We start from the raw sequence: 15,085 nt of genomic DNA on the forward strand, positions 1-15,085 counted from the left end.
TGGTGTGGCGCAAGCTAGGGCCGGATGTGGCTAAAGGGTCTCCTTCTTCCTGTGAATATCTGTCTTGCCTGGATAACTAGACTAGGTCACGCTTATAAATGTCTCTCCGAGTGGAAGAAAGTGAATTTGTCTTTTGCGAATGCGCCTCGCTTTGGACTATATACATTGACACTTTCTCTGCATCTGTTGTAGGATAAATGTTAGGCTTCGATGGCGAATCTCACCTCGAGTAGTAGATGGAACATATCTGGCCTATCCTTGATCTTCTGCACGAGGTAGCTGCAACACAAAGAACGCGAGATCGTTTCAGGTCTAGCGTGTAGTATGCCTTTAGTTTCTACGAGAAAGGACGAGAAGCAGTTGGACACAGTCATTCCTTTGAGACGCGACTGTACTTGCGTTGAAATACAGTAGAACGCGGCTATATCGAATCTGAAGAGGATCGCAAATATATATATATATATATATATATATATATATATATATATATATATATATATATATGTGTGTAATTCCGTATATAAAATAAGCATTTTATCCAGAAAGAACATTTCAAGGGGATTTCACAGCTTTTCCATATACACAATAATTCGGTATATGTGGGTTCGATATATCCGGGTTTGACTATAATAATATGCAGTAAGGCGCCAGGATGTGTGACATTTGGAAACCCCTGTGTTCGCAGGTTTATCATAATATTAAGCGTTCGTATTTCTGTTAACAACACATATTTACTACGGAAAAAACAAAGCGGCCGCTTGGAGTCTGTTTCTGCCATGAAAATTGGTTGAAACGTTTCTGGTCTCATCCGAGAAAGGGTAGTCCTAACGGATGATTTCTTGCCTACAAGACGGTGGATTTTCTATGTTTTGTTGAAATACCGTGCATGAGCCACGTATTGTTGCTTTGTTGTTAGTTATGATGGAAGTAAGTTGCTGAGTAACACATTACCTATAGCGTTGAGTGATGCGTTACAGGAATGCCCATACGGCCAAACGCATTCATTATGATTCGCAAGAGAATCCGGCAGAGCTATGAGTTGCCGTATACGTATGTAAAAAGGCACCTAAGTTTTGTCGACACTCTAGCGTGAGTGACCTGGACGTACACGGGCTAATCTTACATAACAGAATATCAATAAATGACTCGGCGTGACTGCGATAGGATAACAAGAATTATAGCGCAGCTCGAACGGTGCACAAATGAGAGGACAGGGTAATATATAATCTTAGCGTTATTAAGAAAACTTACTTGGACATGTCAAAAAGGTGGTCTATCTGACGTTCGAAACCCGCTGTTCCCTGAAACGAGAAAATTAAGTTCAGCGCATTAACGTACGACAAACAGGTTTACTGAACATAATAACAGTATCTTTATATCATCCTTTCTGGTGCAAAAAAAAAAAAGCGAACTACAGTGGTTTTATCAGATTTTTCCTATATACGTGACACCTACGTATACGCCAACGCGGCGTAGGTAGTTTAATCAGCGCGACGGCTGCCATTGAAGCAAAATCGAAAGCTCACCGAGTTTATACGGGAGTATGGTGCAAGACGGTGGAGGACACGGAAAAATCGAGGAAGGGGACTAGCGAATTACAGCGACTGAACTGATTTTGTTGTTACTGCTGGCCGTACGTTTGCAGTTTTCTGGACTTGGCCGTTTGGTTATTTCTCTTACTTTTCGCATTGGTATTGTATGCGAGAGCGCCGCTTTCTTTGTCCAGTAAATTTTAGTAGGAGAATGCGTTCGTTTGTAGTCTCCTTCCCGCGTCTTCTGCGCCGTCACATCATGGCTTGAAACCGAGAGTATGTAGACGAAATCGTGTCGGTTCGGGACGGAACGTGATGAAAGATGAAAACCGCGAATAAATAAATAAAGAAATAAATAAAATTTATTTATTTATTTATTATTTTAATTTTTTTTGTTTGTGGTCGGTGTTTGTCTGCGTCAAATCATGGTTTCGACCAAGTTGAACGTTTTAAATTTGCTTAACATCGTGCGAAAGACACCGCAGCATCAGCGCGGCGTGCGTACCTTGGCCCTCCACATGAGCCACAACTTGAATATGTCGTTGTGGCGTCCGCACTGGGGCACCTTGTCGCCCGTGTCGAAGGACACGTCGTAATGCTTGTCCTGTTGGAACAGGTACTCGGCGCACATCTGATTGCAGCTAAGCAACAGACCCTGCGAGAATGTGCGCGCCGTACACGTCAAACACGGAACGAAAAAAAGGAGACAACAAGCTGACGTGTGGATCGGGGGGATGACATTATTGGCTTTGGATTTTTGACAAGGCACTCACGTCCTCCTTGAGATGTATCGTGGAACACTGCAAGTGCGTTCCCATGAGCTTGTGAGGATTCCATGTCACCGAGTCGGATCTGCGAATACCGCAAGTGTAATTGCTGTGAACTAATTTACGGCAGTGGATGACCAAAAGAGAGGTTGTTGTCAGCAAGCATACAAAAACAAAATGATGTTGCCACAGGGCAAATTTGTGTCCAATGAAGAGATTGTACAATAAAAGAAAGTTGTTTTCCTCCTGTCGGGGTTTTAGGCCTCTGTTCAAGCATGGCTGTTTCATAATATTTTTTGATAAATTTGCGTGCGATGCGCGAAACAGTAGTTAACCGCTATTGAGATACAATTGACACACACAGGACAGCAGCGCTCACCGTTCAACGCCGTCCAAAAGGTGCCGGTGTTTTTTAGAAAGGAGGCAACCTCCACCCCAGGCAGCCTGCAAGAAAACGTAAATTGAGACGCTAGTTTGTAGGCGGACTTGGGAGGAACTAGTGCACGTCAAAAGCAAAAAAGGTTTGCACGGCAGCTAGCAATCTTTCTTGTGGTCTCCTTCGGTAACAGCATCAGCTGTACAAAGACCTTGTCCACCATTCGCCATGGTAAAGATCTAGCATGGGAGAGCGTATACTCACGTCTACGTGGAGCCAAAGCCCGTGCCTCTGGCAGATGTCAGCGATCGGGTGTATGGGGTCGAAGGCGCCGATCACCGTCGAGCCGGCTGTGCAGTTGACGAAGAAAGGCACGTGGCCGCGGGCTTTGGACGCCTGGATCTCCTTCTCCAGCACGTCCACCATCATGCGGCCGCTGCAACACACAGGGACAGTATTTAACTGCCTGCACGTCGTTACTAAAAAAGGCGAGGAGAGGGTATGCCATCATTCCGCATAATATGTAGTCTAATGTCTTACAAACGGCTGTAAATGTTCTACAACCAAACCTGCAGTAGGTCTAAAAAAAAACCAACAAACAAAGATGAAGCCAAAGAGGACGCACGGGCCGTAAACTTGATACCATAAGTTCTGAACCAGTGAATAACGACCCTGGGGGAAGATACCCCGTGCATCCTGTTTGCTGTTTCACTAAATCTATGTGATGTTGTGGAAACATGGAGCAGGTGTCGTCTAGAATTACTGTATAGGCTCCCTTTAGGGAGCCAGAGTTGCGCCACTGTTTTCCTCGCGCCGCTCGCTCCGCCGCCAGTCATTCCAGCAACACTATTCGCCGAGCGCCATCACGTGGTCAAAAGTGGTTCCGCTGCGCTGCGGTGAAGCCAACACTACGCAGGCGACGCCAACACTCCGCGGTTTCCGGCAGGCCAAGCGCAATTGACATCGGTGCTGTTATTATTCGTGCTGCTGCTTATTCGATGCTGCTGGTCGAGAGACGTGTGATCGCAAGTGTATTCTCGGGTGAATTGTAGAACCAATGTCATATGACGCATTTACGGCGCTTTCAGTATGGCGGGGTGTTGCGTGCCGAATTGTCGCAAACGCACCGAAAATAGTAAGGCATTTTTCGCGGTGCCACGAGCGAAATCTGCTATATACCGCCGACCCCAATGGCTGCTCCCTATGGGCCATGACAGGCAGACCCCGAAAAGACCTAGAATATGTGATGTCACTGCCCTTCGCTCCATATGAATGTCATTTTATTGCGATATCAATTATATGGACACTTCAACCGGATTTATGCCGTCGGCGTCGCTGTCGCCGTCGTCGTCGCCGTCGCCGTGAGGTGACGTGAGTGCGCCACCTCACGTGAGGTGGCGTGAGTGCGCCCCCCCCCCCCCCTGTGAGGTGGCGCCATGAGGTGGGGCCGTGAGGTGGCTCGTCGCTCGCACGCACCGTCTCTTATCTCCACACGACTCTGACCTTTATGCGCTGTGCATTCGCCGCTCAGTTTCCGTTGAAGCGATAGACCGCACGTACCTTCGCCCGCTGCGGCGTAAGCGCTTGCTGCCAGCGTTTTGACAGTCGTTGTCTGCAGTCATTCAGTGTGATCTATTCATGTTTGTTTGTGCGCGCTCACACCACGCTTGTTCATTCAGTCAGTAATAGTCGGGCCACATTTTCCAACGCACACTACACATGCAATGCTGCCCGGATCGGCAGTGCAGCGCTACAGGTGTGTCCCTTCGCACGCGCTGCCCACGGGAAGCGCTTCTCATCAACACCACCGTTTCACACGCGCCTTCTCGTGGTCATCGAGTCTCTCTTCATGTCGGTCTACTTACGCCGCAGCACACCTGCTTACTTAATCAGCTCATGTTTACTACAATTCATATTGTTACCAAAGCCGCTCACCTTACTTCGTATGACATTGCTGTGTTGCTATCGCATTCATTGCTTCGCCCTTAGGGCGAAACGGTGACATTTTTTTTCTATTCGTAGATGTTACCGCCTGTATCAAGGTTCAGTCTGTGCGTGTGTCTAGGACAAGTGTTTGTTTTCGCGCTTGTACCATTTTCACTTTCGGGTGAAGTGCGAAAATTGCTTTGTTTACGAGCGCAGACTAGAAGTTTATTAAAATAATTACAGGGTAACGGTAACTATAAGCAACGTTGTATTATCAAGTGTTGCCGTTTTGCCGGCCTCGTTCACTTCTAATCGTGATAGGGATGATTGTCGCTTCATTGCTTGTCAACTGTTACTTAGCTTTCGAGGACTACGATTCGTTAGTGTGCTTTTGTTTTTGTTTAGTTCACGGCGCTGTGTTGGGAACCAGAAATTGCAGTAAAACGTACCTTACTGCCTGGCTCGTTGGCAATTTCTAATAGCGGCGTATAGCACTAACAAACATTGGGGTCCATTCTAATCCGCGTTGTCAGCTGGAATCTCAGCATGTGTATAAAAAGTCTTAGAAACCACCTGTACTGTGACGTTTAACTTAGCCTTGGCAAATGACTATTGGATCGCTTCAGTGAACCTGCTATTCACATGCTCCTGTCAAGACGATATAAAGATTGTAGTGTATTCAACAAGCAAGGAATAAAAGCGTGGCTTGTTTTTCAGTCTAACCACGGCACTGCAGAAGTTGCACAATTTAGTGTACCCATGCAGAATAAATTTACACGTAGAATAAATACGTAATGCATACAGCCTTAGCGCGTTTGTTGGCTGGATGACACCCGTAACACATATAAATTTGTCTGTGACGTGTAAAACGCGACCAGGAAGCTATACTGATATGATTAGAATCAGCATAATGGTGCAGCGCAATGCAAATATTTTAAGAGTGCATGCAATTGCTCGAATCATTCACCTGAATTCAGCTTTCATTCCTTGAACACAAGGAATGTTGGACGCCACAGCGCTGTTGAATCGCGCATTCACATTTTCAGCTGTCGCGGGCTGTGACCGCATGCATGCACGCCTAATATTGGTGTCACACGGCCACTTTCGATCGCTATCGAGCCCGATCCGGGTGAAAATTCTCGACTGCGATTGGCTTCCTTCCCCAGTTAGCCATAAGGCGCCAACCGCGACCGAGAAATTCTATCCCGACCTTTTTTCTTTATATTTATCAATACTGTGGGTCTTCTGCAGACCCTTTCGATCGCGATCGAAAGTGTGAATATGGAAAGTGCTACTATAATAATTATAACACCGGTGTGAATGTTCGTCACACGCTGTATTTTAAGCAATGATTGCACGCTAAGGCACGTAAGCGCAAATGCCAGGCTCGTAAACGTGAAGTTAGCAATCGAGTTTTACTCGCAACATGATAAAGAACAGAAAGAAAATAAAAAAAAAGTTGTCGCAGTTTCACCCGAAAGGCGAAGCATCAATTGCGATAGCAAATTAGTAGAGAGCTATACGGAGTAAGGATAGTAGTTTTATCAGCTGTATAAACTTGGACATGCAGCCGCACCAGCAACGCGCAGAACTGTTGTCGACGCCATCGGCGTATTGCCCGCGTTCGTACCGAACGCGCGCGGCGTTTTTATATAAATACGCATTTGGTGCCGCAGCTAAACGTCTCCTCCCCTCCCTCCCTCTCGTCCCCCCACAGCCTTTCGCGCGACGGAAAAAGTCGCGTTTGCTCTCTATATATGGAAAGGAGGAAAGATTCTGCAGCCCTTCCTGGAGTTTGGCGCTGAGCCGAGTTCTCTATCCCTTCTTTCGCTCCCACTTACCCCTCCCCGTTGGCGCTGAGCCGTGCTCCCTCAAGGGCTGCAGAAGATAGCGCCAACCTTTCCCTTTCCGTCAAGAACCACTTATCATCTGAGCCGTGCTCCCTCAAGGGCTGCAGAAGATAGCGCCAACCTTTCCCTTTCCCTCAAGAACCACTTATCATCACGGCGCAGAACGCGCGTTTGCTCTCCGACGTGCGTTCGCTCCCCTTGAAAGCGCGCGTCCCTCGCGCCCTTTCACTCGCACATGCAGCGTCCAGAGCGCGGCGACGATTTCATCGCCGTTGACGTCATACGGAACCTCACGGCGACGGCGACGATGACGCCGATGGCAGAAATGCGCTTTGGAGTGTCCATATTATTGCTATCGCAAAAGAAAAAGAACTGCTACTGGCAGTGCCGCGCGAGCGCGACCTACGCGTACGGAGAGTGACTTTCCCGCACACCTTCGGAACCAAAGATGGCGCACCTTGGCGCAACTCTGGCTCCCTGAAGGGAGCCTATACAGTAACTCTAGTGTCGTCTAGCTGTTGTCTTGATGGAACACAACAACAACAACAACAACAACAACAACAACAACAACAACAACAACAACAACAACAACAACAACAACAACAACAACAACAACAACAACAATAATAATAATAATAATAATAATAATAATAATAATAATAATAACTTGACAGTCACGTTAGCATACGCGGAAGAGGAGGATGAAGGCGAAAGCGTGCGCGCTCACGGGACATTAATTAGATTACTTTGACATTCTCATTCGAATGCGTTGTTACTTCCTATTACTTGTTTTCTCGCACCAAAGGTCGTGTGTTCGAGGGCCTTAATTAACTCTATTTTAATTAACTGTGGTGTAATTAAGTTCGCCTTAATTTAAACCACGGAGCAAGAAACCTTTAGGAGTGGAAACTCCGCCAGTTTCGGCGACCAGAAAATGTCACAAGTCCGCGGAGCCACTATCATGCTGACGGCACCTGGCGGCCGAGAAAGAAATTATTGCCGTCTTGGTTGCCAGGGCAACCGCTCACGTTTGTTACTCCCGTTCGCGGCCGCGCACGTTGCTCCCGTTTGGCCGCGCGCCTCCACAAGTTCTACTGAGGGCACTGACGCGCCCCACCTGCGTCCCATCTTAGGCTAGCAAATTCCGAACAAGGGTACACTGCATGTATCAGTGCTGTAAGTATTACGGCCCTCGAACAGACACCGACAAGAACAGTTGCTGTTTCACTTAAAAGCCCACAAAAACAACGTTAAGGCGTGCACGCTGAAGCGAACGCCCGTGTCGTCTGCTTTGAGCGGGAGACACGGGCGCCGCCGAAGAGAACGCGCCCGAGCAGCACCACCGGGCTGCGTCACCGGGCTGCTGAGTAGAAACTCCCGCGCTGACGGGAGTTTCTACTCCTAAATAATCTTCCTCCGTGATTTAAACCAAAGATCCTGGGCTCGAATTCTTCCAGGTTCGACTCCCACGTAAGGTCGAGGGTTCCACTCCCACCAATGGTCGTGGGGTCAGCTCCCGGCAAAGGTGGTGGGTTCGAGTGCCATAATAAACTCTGCCTTAATTGAGATTGAGTTAATTAGTCACTCAAACGCACGACCTTTGGTGGTGGCACCAACACATGGTGGCACTATGTGGCATGGTGGCACCATGAATTTTGCTTCCATGACGCCGGACGTCGGATTTTTCTACCCATCTAAGGTTTTCGCTTTAATAATAGAACCAACAAGGCGCAACAAAGTCCTTCTCCCGAAAAGTGCACGCGCAGCATCGACGCGCAGTGCTACGATGCTGCCGAGTTTGTGTCGAAGCAGCTGCGAGCAAAGCGGGCAGCGAACCCCCAGGTTCCGCAGACAGGGCCACCGCGGTGGCTAACTTTTAATAGCGATGAATCACCGCTTGCGATGGCGGCAGATCGTGCGTCTGCGTGCCATCGCGCCCAGCTTCCCTTCTGTTGCCGTTTGATTTGCCGTCAGCGAAACGACTAAGCGACAACCGAGCTATCCTCTCCTGCGTCTCTCTTCTCACTCCAACCGAGGGCTGCTGCAGCGCGAGCCCCACCGGGTCCGCTGATTCCACGGCGGCAACCACCAAGCGCCGAGCGACGGAGTTGTCGCGGAAAGCACCGCACTCGATGACAGTACCATGCAGAGCTGCAGTGTTCGAGCTCGACGGCTTTGCTCTCAAGCACTTGTCCGCGTTTTCTAATGAGAGGAGGTTTAAAATTAACAGGGCCGTGAAACACCGCTTAATAGAACGCCGCTTGAATGAACGTGTCGGTTGAAAGAACAGCGGCATAACGCCGCGGTGATATACTAGCTGATGTTTAAGTTTCACTTGAACACACACACACACACACACACACACACACACACACACACACACGCACACGCACACGCACACACACACACACACACACACACACACACACACACACACACACACACACACACACACACACACACACACACACACACACATGTGATGGCACAGCTTACTCGCATACGATTAAGGCCGCCACTGCCAGGCTACTCGGCGGTGCAAATTAGACGGGCGCCATCGCAGCATGCTGCTGCGGAGCGAGCCGGTTGCTGGATGTCGTGGCTTCTATCGTGGTGCAGGGAACTGAGAGACGACGAGTGGGCGGGAGAATGCCAGAGGAAGGGGCTCGGTCGCATCCGTCGTTGTGCGCGCGCAACGGGCAAATAATTAGCCCCGCCGGTCTGTCATCCGTTATCGGGCCCACGCCATATTACCTCACGACAATGGCCACGGGCGCTGAGTCGCCTGCCGATTAGCCGCCTCCTCGCGCGTCAGCTTGGCTGCGCTCAGGGCGCCGGCTGCGCAGGATTTGTGCGCTCGTTGCTATGCGCGAGGCTCCCACGAGGCGGCGTCGTGCAAACGTTCTCCCGCAGCAACGATGTTCTGATGAAAGTCAAATCGCATTACTTGGCCAAGAAATTAGTACCTACAGTGCATGGCAGCTATGAAAATATATATAGTAAAGCGGCTGACTGGCTTTTTTTGTACGGCTCTGTGTTTCGTTTAACTGCGACAGCAGCTACTCCTAGGCGTCACTTTAACGGAGGCATTAGCCTGAACATCCCACATTGACATAACAAGCGCTAAAGCAGGCCGCCTTTTGCACCTTTTCCAGAGGAACTTCAAGTATGCGCCCAAACCTTTGAAGGAAACTTTATATCTTACAAATATTAGGCCGGTGTTAGAATACGCTTGCGCAGCATGGGACCCCTTCACAAAAGTTCTCGAAGATAAGTTAGAGCGTGTTCAGAAAGGGCTGCAAGATTCGTCACGGGCATCTACGACTACAAAATTAGAGGTTCGCAAATCAGGGAAAATCTGGGGTGGAAGTCGCTGTCCACACGCAGAAAAATAATCAGGTTAAAGCTTTTACACAACATTAACAGCGGTAACACAGGAATCGATAAGAACATATATTTAAAACCACCTCATTCTCAGTCTAAGAGACGCGATAATTCCAAGACAATAAGGGCCTACCAAAGTCGTATTAATGTATTTAAATTTTCATTCTTTCCGCGAACAATTGCGGAATGGAATTTGCTCCCGGATGAGATAGTGTCTGCACCCAATTTTTCATCTGCCACGGCGAACTTTACATGAATCTGTTGTAGACAATATTTTCTAGTGTACCGTTTCATGCATTGTGTAACAAATTTTATAATCGGATGTTTTTTTTTTGTATTCGATGTGTTGTCTTTCTCTGTAATTACGATTATTGTATTTGTAATACCATAAATGATATGATGCTGTTTTTCTTGAAGTTCAATATATGACCTTTATGTTTGTAATTAACCCCCCTACGATAATGCCCAACTCGGGCGCTGTAGGTATTTGTAATAATAATAAAAAATTAAATAAATAAACTGCAGGACACGCAGCAGCTTCGGTTCTGCAGAATGCAATAGGCGACGCTTCTCAAGACACTACACAAGCAGAGAGCCACATGTATATCTGAACCGTAGCGAAGCATCCCATATTTCTACTGCGTTGCCTAGGAAAGCCGCCAAAATGTTGCTTTTCCGCAGTTCCCAAAATGCTGTTTTATGATCCATGAGTTGCACGTCATACCATTGTCTGGCGATAGCGCCCAAATAGCTGCGCATATTCAAAATCTTTGTGTCGTCGGAGTGCCACATATTTTTGTCACAGGCGCACTCGAAGAACCACAGGCACTTTGCGAATCTCTTCAAGAACATCCGGCTCTACAATATCTCGTGCTGATTTCTCTTGATTAAGCGGCTGGACCAAAGTTTGCCGTTGCAATCCTATAACAGGGAAGACCAGGCTCACCTTCCCGGCCGGCATTTCCTCTTTCAGTGTGCCACGGCATATCGGTTCCAGAACAAGTTCGCTCAGTGTCTGGAGCTGTAGATTCACTGTCACCGGTTTGCACCAGGGCTTGGCGGCTTGTTGCAGCTCCTTGCAGCACCACGTTGATAGGTCCGGTAGAACTAACTTCGCTAGGTTGGTCCGTCACTGGCTCACCGGGCATTTAATATCGGGTGAAAACAACAGATTCCTATGACCCCTGGTCGGCGAAAGGCGTCACCCACATGCGTGGTCTTCAAAAGATGTCGGCTGCGCTAAAATGTAGCGTTTCTAACTAGAACGGCTATAGAAAAGACAATCTCAGTGAGACGGGTGTCGCCCACCATTTAATCTAACTTCTTCTTCCCGCTTCTTGCTTGCTTGCTTGCTTGCTTCCTATGCCATGGCGCATACCCACCACGGGGGATTGGCCAAGAAGCCGGCGGTTAAACAGGTGGGATGAAATTATTCAATGAAACTAACTGATGTTAGAGCCGTATTTTATTTTATCATATAGGGAATCGTGTGCTTTTTGGGAGGAAAGCAAGGTAGAAGGTAATAAAGTTCAATCAGTTTAATTGGAATTTTCGAAATTAATAAATAATCAATCAGTAAATTAACGTAAATTGGAATTTTGTAAAATATTAAACAATATATCCGTAAATTAACTTGTTATTCTCCTTGTGTCACTGAGGAACTCGCATACGGCCCTGCATACATTCCTGTGGCTAAAACTCAGTGTATATGCCCCGAAAGATAGAATATTTTCAGTGTTTATAGCGATGCCTAATTTTCGGAACGGAATTTCCCTTAGCCCACTTCTTCGCCTTCTTTTATGCTTCCAGCGCAGACCGCTTCATTTATGCTGATCGCATGCCGCCAGGACGAGGCGGGACTTCTCGAAGCCTCCAGAGGGCAGAGGACGCGGGTCCATTGACTCCAGGCATAAGGCGGCTGCGCTTAAGACTATCACGCGTCGACCCATATGATGAGGGCGGCGGTCCATCTCGTCAGCCAACTTGCAGTGAAGACTTGAAGTTAGATGAGAACTGCAAGATAGTTGTGACTTTTCATTAACCTGGCGGTAAATGTCGCCGTGATAGAGGCTTCCCCGGCATGCTTCCAGACGTCTGATTGATCGCTCAAGCGTGAGCGTTGGTTGGCAGCTGCTGCCGCCTGTGAGATCCCGCACGTACTAGTTTGCTCTTCTTGCGCCCTGTATGGTCACACTAAGATGGAGTGTGCTGCCCACGAATACCCGTGTCGGGACACTTGCACGCTATGTGCAGACTCTCATCTATATAGGAGCCGTGTATACCATGCTTGCGCGGGTGACCAAGCAGTCTACCGCAGTGAGCGCGATTCAACCATCCGGTGTGTGCCACTCATATTTCACGTAACTCGCATGAACTCAAAGACGGATTAAAGGCCCGTTCACACGACACGACGCCCCTTTTGGTTTGCTGCCGGCTTCCCGCGAAATCTGTCTCCGCAGTGTAAGGCGCCCCTGTCGCACTGCACCGACGCCAACAGAGGAACGGACTCGTTGGCAGGTAGTCGGACAATTTTGTTGTCGCATTGCAACGGCACGACCATGTACGACGGTTTAGCATGGGATATGTGGCGGCACCTTCAGGGCGAATGCCGCCAGCTTCGGATTATTCGAGTAGACGTCCTGCACTGTTTGGTCCTGTGGTTTCGAACACTGAACAGATACTTGTACAGGTATTTGCTTTAGACTTGAGTCATTTCATGCTTCGACAGCAAAGTATTAGTGACAACTTGGCGCTGTTCCCATGATCTCTTATCGGTTTCTTGGCTGATTAGGCGTAGCGAGAGCGGCTGTATTAGCTGCACATTGTCTCCGAGATCTTACGGCGACTGCGATAAGCCAGGTGCAATATGTTATATCTGAGGACATACATTACGGATGTTTGCTTGTGCGATAGATGACGCCGCAACTTTCCGCTTGGCGATTGAATCGACTGAATGGCGATTTACCAGAGCGGCGAAATTGTTTACATTTGCAGTCACCACTGACCGTTCGCTTCAAATACAGTGCATGGAACCATGCAGCGCTGGCATGAAATAATGGCGAAATGCTACAGAACATACCAATTTGCATGCATGACCATTGCTTAATCCCACCGAGACGAGCTGATATGAGCGGCGGGGCTTCACAAACCGTTCTCACTGTTCATTTTGGTAGCGGTTCTCGTTTTTCGTGTCGTGATCGCCGCTTCCCCTTCTTGTGTGCACGCCGTGTGAAATGAAGAGGGGTTCATTTCATGTCGCTATGGCTAGAGCTGTACTACACTGAAGTCGGGAGATTCGTGTCGGCCTAGTGTGACCGGACATTTAGTTCAGGCCCGCCGGTATACAGTGTGCACGAACTCGTCCGCTGCAGTTTCTTATGTCGTTCTTATGTTTGTTAAATTAGGTTAAATTCTGGGGTTTTAGGTGCCAGAACCACGATACGTTTATAAAGAAGGCCGTAACGGGGTACTCTGCATTAAATTTTACATCCTAAGGTTTTTTTAAAGTACCCCCAAAGCACGGTACACGATCGTTTTTGTATTACTCCATCATCGGAATGCGGCCGCCGTGGTTGGGATCGAACCCGCGACGTCAGTGTTCAGCAGCACAACGCCATAGCCACTGAAGTACCGCGGTGGATTCTTTGGGACTTTCATTATCTGTTTAGCGGTATACCTATGGTACGGTGGCTAGATGGGTAGGTGTGCCGACCGGCGTGTCTGGAGCGTAGTTCACTGCTTCTCCGCGTCATGACGCAAAATTGGCGCTTCGGTCAGTAAAACGCAGCGCGCGTCGTCTGCTACAGGGGGCTGGCGGCGAGCAAAAAAATAAATAAAATAAAATAAAGCCCGTATTGGAATAGTTGTATGTCGTCTGTTCGTGTCTGTTTCAAAAGTGAAGAGCTCCGCGTCTCTCGTACTGTTTGCAAGTTCCTAAGTGATGTGAAATGTTCCACATCAGAAAAATGACCGGCGAGATTAGCGGCGGCATTGCTCCACCAAAGAAGACCACCAAGGAGACTTACTGCTTCGCTCCGAACTGCAAGTCGGGCTTCAGGCTCTAAATTTGTGACAAAGACAGCGGAAATGTTCCGCTGTCTGACAGCGGAAATCTTCGCCCCGGGCTGCTCAGTAGCTTGCTCAGTATCGGCGACGTTAATGAGCAAGCCGTACACCGAAAAGCGTACGTCGATGAGCTCCTCGACATTGGAAATTTGCAAGCCGCACATGAGGTGCTCAGCGCCTGCGACATCGAGCACCGCTGCGCTGCTACAAGGAAAAGAAAAGTCACTCTAGGCTTATATTCTATATAACAGGCTATGTAGCAAGAAATTTCCTGCAAAGAACCAAGTGCTGCAATTGCTCAGGGACATTACTGAATTCAACAGAATGAGTAGGTCAGGGCTGTTGCTCCCTTCTGAAGCACTAAAAAAACTGGCAGCATCGCTCGAAGACGCCTTTAAGCTGGGCTTCAGTTTAAATGAGTTACGAAGGAACAGTAAGTTACGAAGGAACAACAGAAAGGATGCAAAGTCTGCGAGACTTTGCATCCTTTCTGCAGCTGAATCCTCCGAATTTGATGGGCTGTGAGCGGCACAAGAAGGAGCTCACAAACGATGTTGTAAAGTTCTATTCAATTACACGGGTTTACATTCTTGTCAAGGGCAAGAACATGGCGCGCGAAAGCAACGGGGAGAAGAGGAATCACCTGAAGCAGAGGCGTGTGCTGTGAATAATGTTATGATGTGGTGGACCAACGTTGCGTCCTTGCTGGTGCTAGGCTATTTATGTTGGTGCGTCAGCAGACAGCCGTCTGCTGACGCTTTTTGTATTTTAAATATATTCATGAATCTAGCCCATGACGTTTTGCTTTATTTTATTGCAACCAAACAGTGAACCGTATGCACTTACCAACACAATTCGTCTCGTAACAATTTAAATACTATAACTGAGGCAGCAATAAACACAATAGCGGGATTTCTCGAAATTGAAACATTAGAACTCCCTAAATATCACGTAAACACGTTTCCATATACCGTATAAAAGCACTGCAGTATTGTTTTATGCATGGAAAAATGCATCTACGTCTTTAATGCAATGGGCTGGAGCGCCGCGTCTATACCAATAAATGTGACTAATCGCCAAGCTATAAAATTGACTTCAGCATATGTGTCTTCTGACTAGACGACAGTAACAAATTCCCCATTCTGGCTTTGCCTACACTGCTCAAAACGGCATTGTATAGCGCGT

The 15,085-nt window shown here is 48.0% G+C and overlaps 1 protein-coding gene across 2 annotated transcripts in view; it reads right to left on the reverse strand.

Moving 5' to 3' along the window:
• Window positions 1-15,085, reverse strand: part of LOC119456500 (glutamate decarboxylase) — a 135,363-nt gene that overhangs the window by 14,989 nt on the left and 105,289 nt on the right. For both annotated transcript variants that reach the window (XM_049669907.1, XM_037718318.2), the window contains 6 exons: window positions 2,940-3,111; window positions 2,679-2,743; window positions 2,306-2,384; window positions 2,038-2,187; window positions 1,252-1,301; window positions 225-279 (listed from right to left, as the gene is read on the reverse strand). In XM_049669907.1, coding sequence (XP_049525864.1) covers window positions 225-279; window positions 1,252-1,301; window positions 2,038-2,187; window positions 2,306-2,384; window positions 2,679-2,743; window positions 2,940-3,111 — 571 coding nt within the window. The remainder of the gene's footprint in view (window positions 1-224; window positions 280-1,251; window positions 1,302-2,037; window positions 2,188-2,305; window positions 2,385-2,678; window positions 2,744-2,939; window positions 3,112-15,085) is intronic.

Source organism: Dermacentor silvarum, chromosome 6 (genome assembly GCF_013339745.2).
Source record: "Dermacentor silvarum isolate Dsil-2018 chromosome 6, BIME_Dsil_1.4, whole genome shotgun sequence".
Classification (NCBI taxonomy): domain Eukaryota; kingdom Metazoa; phylum Arthropoda; class Arachnida; order Ixodida; family Ixodidae; genus Dermacentor; species Dermacentor silvarum.